The sequence below is a fragment of the Montipora capricornis genome, chromosome 14 (assembly GCF_036669925.1).
Source record: "Montipora capricornis isolate CH-2021 chromosome 14, ASM3666992v2, whole genome shotgun sequence".
Classification (NCBI taxonomy): Eukaryota; Metazoa; Cnidaria; class Anthozoa; order Scleractinia; family Acroporidae; genus Montipora; species Montipora capricornis.
The window spans coordinates 24385592-24389633 of NC_090896.1; the positions used below are offsets into that span (position 1 = coordinate 24385592).

Genomic DNA, 4042 nt, shown 5'->3' on the forward strand with positions numbered 1-4042 from the left:
GGTTACCCCCAATTTTCTTTTTGGATACCAAGAGTACTTACTAAGATCTACTTTCTCCGGATAGTGTTAAATCGCGCAAAAATATCACTGTATTGGTAAGCATCACCGATAGGAAACCCGAGTTTCTCGAGATGCGCGGAACGTATGCGCAATAACAATAGTAGGCACCGTCCTTAAGTAAGTAAAAGAACATGTCTTAAACCCGGGATCTCTTATATTGAGAGCTTGTTGACATATTTCTGCAGGAACAAAAATTGTAAGCTTTTTATGATAAAGAACACGAGTGAGATCGTTTATTTAAAAGATCTTTAATTTACAAAACAAAAACGTTTTATGACATAACATCACGTGACGGCAGTTATGCCATGACCATTCGTTGGAATCTTTGGATATAGAACTTGTCAGCAAATCTAACTTTCCATAAGCAGGCCTGAAACTCGTTCTGTTACAAAAATTAAAAAAAGGCCATTTATTAGAAGACTTTGTAAACGATTAGTGGCTGATTGCAAATACAACAGAGGGAACTGTGGCACTCAAATTTGCCGGGCGTTCCAGATTACTGCTCCTTAGAATCCTACGTTGATAATTCCAAATTACATCTGTCTCAATAGTTTAAGATATAAACGGTGCAGCTCGACAAATAACCAAGGACCTGAGGAAAGTTGCCACATGGTGCTACCAAAATAGCCCTTTGATGCGCCATTTAAATGCGGTGTTTAATGAAGTAATTACGGTATACGTAGTCTACAATTCAATACAAATTCTCTGTTCTCAGTAAAAATATCAGTACATTTCTCAAAGATCGAATATTTGAAGACATTAATTAAGTAAGCTGAGTATGCATGAAGAATTGAGCATATCACTCGAGAAAAGGAATGGATCTCTACGGAATTCATAACCTTCTTTCTTTTCAGTTTTCGCACACCGGCTAGGCTGAGTCAGATTCTTCGCCGCTGTAATATCGATTAAATCCTTGTGTTGGTCTTCCTGTGGGAAAATGAAATTTATATGCTCAGTAACTATTAATTCAACGACTAACTAGCATACAAAATGGCGGTTTTTATAACAGAGACGCATAGTCCATCCAGACCATTCTCGTCACCAGAGCCTTGGATCGACCCAAGGCTCTGGGAAACTCTATGCAGGAGAACATGCGCCGTAGTGTTCTTATAGCCAAAAACTGGCTATTGGAACCTTACGGCGCCTGCTCACCTCTCGCGCTAACATGAATGCACCAATTAGAGACGCTTTTGATTGCTCTTCACGAAAACCAATGAGAAGACACTTTGTTTCAGGGTTTCCCAGAGCTCTTCTCTCGCTCAGTCAAGAGAAGAGCTCTGGAGTCGAGATTGCCATCCAGACGAATCGTGCGTTCTTTATGTTATCCGTCTAGTGTAAAGCCCGGAACCGGGATCTACATGAGACGCAAATTTGGGAAATTTGGGAAACATTTTTTTCTGCGTCTGTCACATCCGTCTGGCATAAAGCCGGGCACAAGACATACCATGCGTCTGGAAGAACTCAGTATCCAGTTTACTGCGTCTTCGACGACGTACTAAAGTGGACAGTTTGTCGAGACGCGTTATGCGTCTTGTGGCCGTCTTTATACCAGACGAACTTAACAGACACAAAAAAGTTTGCCCAAGATCGTCCCAGACGACTTAGGTGTCTCTATTATAAGAAAGCCCATTCTTTACTTTTCAAAGATTACAGTGGTGCTTTCTGGCAGCCTTCAGAAACTCGTTAATATCAAACAGGCTTTTTGTCCAATCGGATAAACCGATTTAGTCACGAGAAAAGGGTTTGACACCGATTAAGTCCTTGTTCACATTTATCTGGCATCGTGATGGTAAAAGGGAAGCCACTTAAAATAAATGTCAAAGTTATGAAAAGCAAAAACGTTTTCATTGAATAAGAATCAGCCTGCATTCTGTGGCGCTAGGGATTTACACCTGATAAAACACTGCTGCTTCTGTTTAATAAATAGAACTTCGTGGACAAGGCATCGGATCACTCCGTTTCTTAGCTAAATTTGCGGTCATTTCAGCTTAAAACAGGCTTCGTCATCAGCGTTCCGAGGTTACTTTTCAATCAGGTAAGGCTTTCCGATCACAAGTACACTACTTGTCAGCGGTTCACCAAAACATGTTTTTTGAGCTTGAGTGAACATCATGAGTTATGTCACATTCATGATTTGTCTCGTGTTTTTAGAGTCCGTCATAACATTGAGCACATTTTGGTTGGGTTTCACGACTTTTGATCCCTGTTTAGCAAACCTGCTGTTGGATTTGAGTTAATTAAACAAGATTGTTGTTGTGTCAGTGAATATTGCTTTGTGTTTAACGAATTGGAAGAAAATTCTGGTTTGTGGGAAAAAGAACTACTTGCTTGAATAACCATAAAAAGTAAGTCGTTTTCCTTGGGGATGCGAAAACGAATATGCAAGGCTAACTACCCAAAAAATAAGGGCATTTTGTTGTACATTTGTCTACGAACTCTGACCTGGAGATCGTATTTCAAAGATCCCGAAACCTTTTCGGGAAAAATTTCTGGCGATAAAAAAACGCTTTGTATCTTCAATAAGGAAAACGTTTCAATTCATGAAACTTTGCAATTGTTTTGTTTTCTACGGACATGGAAATATGTTCAAAGATCAATTCTTCAAAATGAACAGATCTTAGTTTCACGAATTTCTTTTCGGGCCCGAAAAGCCTCTGGCATTTTTTAGAAACAGGCCTCTGTTTCGAAATTAGCGCAGTCAAAGTCGGAGTCCATGTTGTGTATCCGTTGGCAAACACAATCATGATTGATTGTTTCAAATTTGTGCGAATGCATAGAATAGCCGGACGTTTGTGATTTGGCGATTCTCTGGTTCGGAAACAGCAAGAAGTCGCTTTTCCCTGTGCTCATCGAGAAAGTCGAGGGTGAGCAACGTTTTATCATGGATGTCACAAACTATTTTTTGAATGTAAACAACAGATTTTAGAAAATAACTTAGGGGTTGGTAAAAAGCTTAATGACTAAAAATTATGTTAATGAGTTATTTGTGCACGACCCCTCAAGCTGCACAGTTTAATCCACCACTGAGTCGTGCTTAAATATAGGTTGTCTGTCTGTATATGAGTTGAAGACAAGAGCAGTCGAGGAAAATTTTGCGCAAAAAAAAAAGGCCAACTGAGTTTACCTGGTCTTGGGTCCCAGTCCGTCTCACTTCCGCTTTCAAGTTGGGTCCGTTGCCATGGCCGACTCCCGCTAAACTCAGGCGACGCAACTCCGTCATAATTGGCTTCCGTCTAAATGAGGGGTACAAGCAATGAAATCTTTTGCATTAGATTGTAGGGACTACAAGCAAAAACAAGGGGTACATCCGAACAACAGCCGTCGGTTGAGATCAAACAGCCGTTCAAGTGTGCGTTAGCCTTTGTCTTCCCGTTCCACTCCAGGAACAAAAGGGAAAAAAATCAGCATTAGACTAGAAATTAAAACAAAAACAATGGAGAGAAAGGATTACATCATTTTCGGAAGAATATCCGTCGAACTTCCAAGCATTCTGTTGGCTTTCTGAGTACACCAAGTCACTACGGCTGGAGGACGCAGTTGGGGGTCTGGAACTATCGCGATGATCATCAGCAAAAGAGCCACCCCTGGGACAAAAAGGAAGAAAGCGAATGATGTGAAGCTACAAAAACACCGCGATTCAGATCAATAAATACAGTTAATGACAAAACCTGTTGGGGGCCCTTTTGTATCGCACTGTCGTATTGCCCCCTTTCAGGCTTTCAACATTGTGCAAACGTTACTGTTACAGTAGTCAACTTAATCTTAACCGAAGTAAATCTGACACAAACCGAGAACGGAATTGCGCCGAATAAATCAAATGATACCTGAACATGTGTTTGCCTTTCACTGGCGTTCTACTTGGACTTTGCCACATATGTGAGCCTTTTCGTGGACTTGAATCACCTATATCAGCACTAAAGAAGATAACAATAGTCAAAAACGTACAGAATAACAGTATGGACAAGTTCCCAACCGTCGTCGT

At 40.7% G+C, this 4042-nt stretch overlaps 1 protein-coding gene across 2 annotated transcripts in view; it reads right to left on the reverse strand.

The window, feature by feature from the left end:
- Positions 1-338: 338 nt before the first annotated feature.
- LOC138033024 (uncharacterized) overlaps positions 339-4042 on the reverse strand; it is a 9001-nt gene continuing 5297 nt past the window's right edge. The window contains exons 3-7 of one of the 2 annotated variants that reach the window (XM_068880757.1): positions 3885-3974; positions 3512-3644; positions 3185-3293; positions 900-987; positions 339-442 (exon numbers count right to left, since the gene is read on the reverse strand). In XM_068880757.1, coding sequence (XP_068736858.1) covers positions 929-987; positions 3185-3293; positions 3512-3644; positions 3885-3934 — 351 coding nt within the window. In that variant the 5' untranslated portion in view covers positions 3935-3974 and the 3' untranslated portion in view covers positions 339-442; positions 900-928. Of the gene's footprint in view, positions 988-3184; positions 3294-3511; positions 3645-3884; positions 3975-4042 lie in introns of both variants that reach the window. The other variant, XM_068880756.1, reaches the window with a different exon arrangement.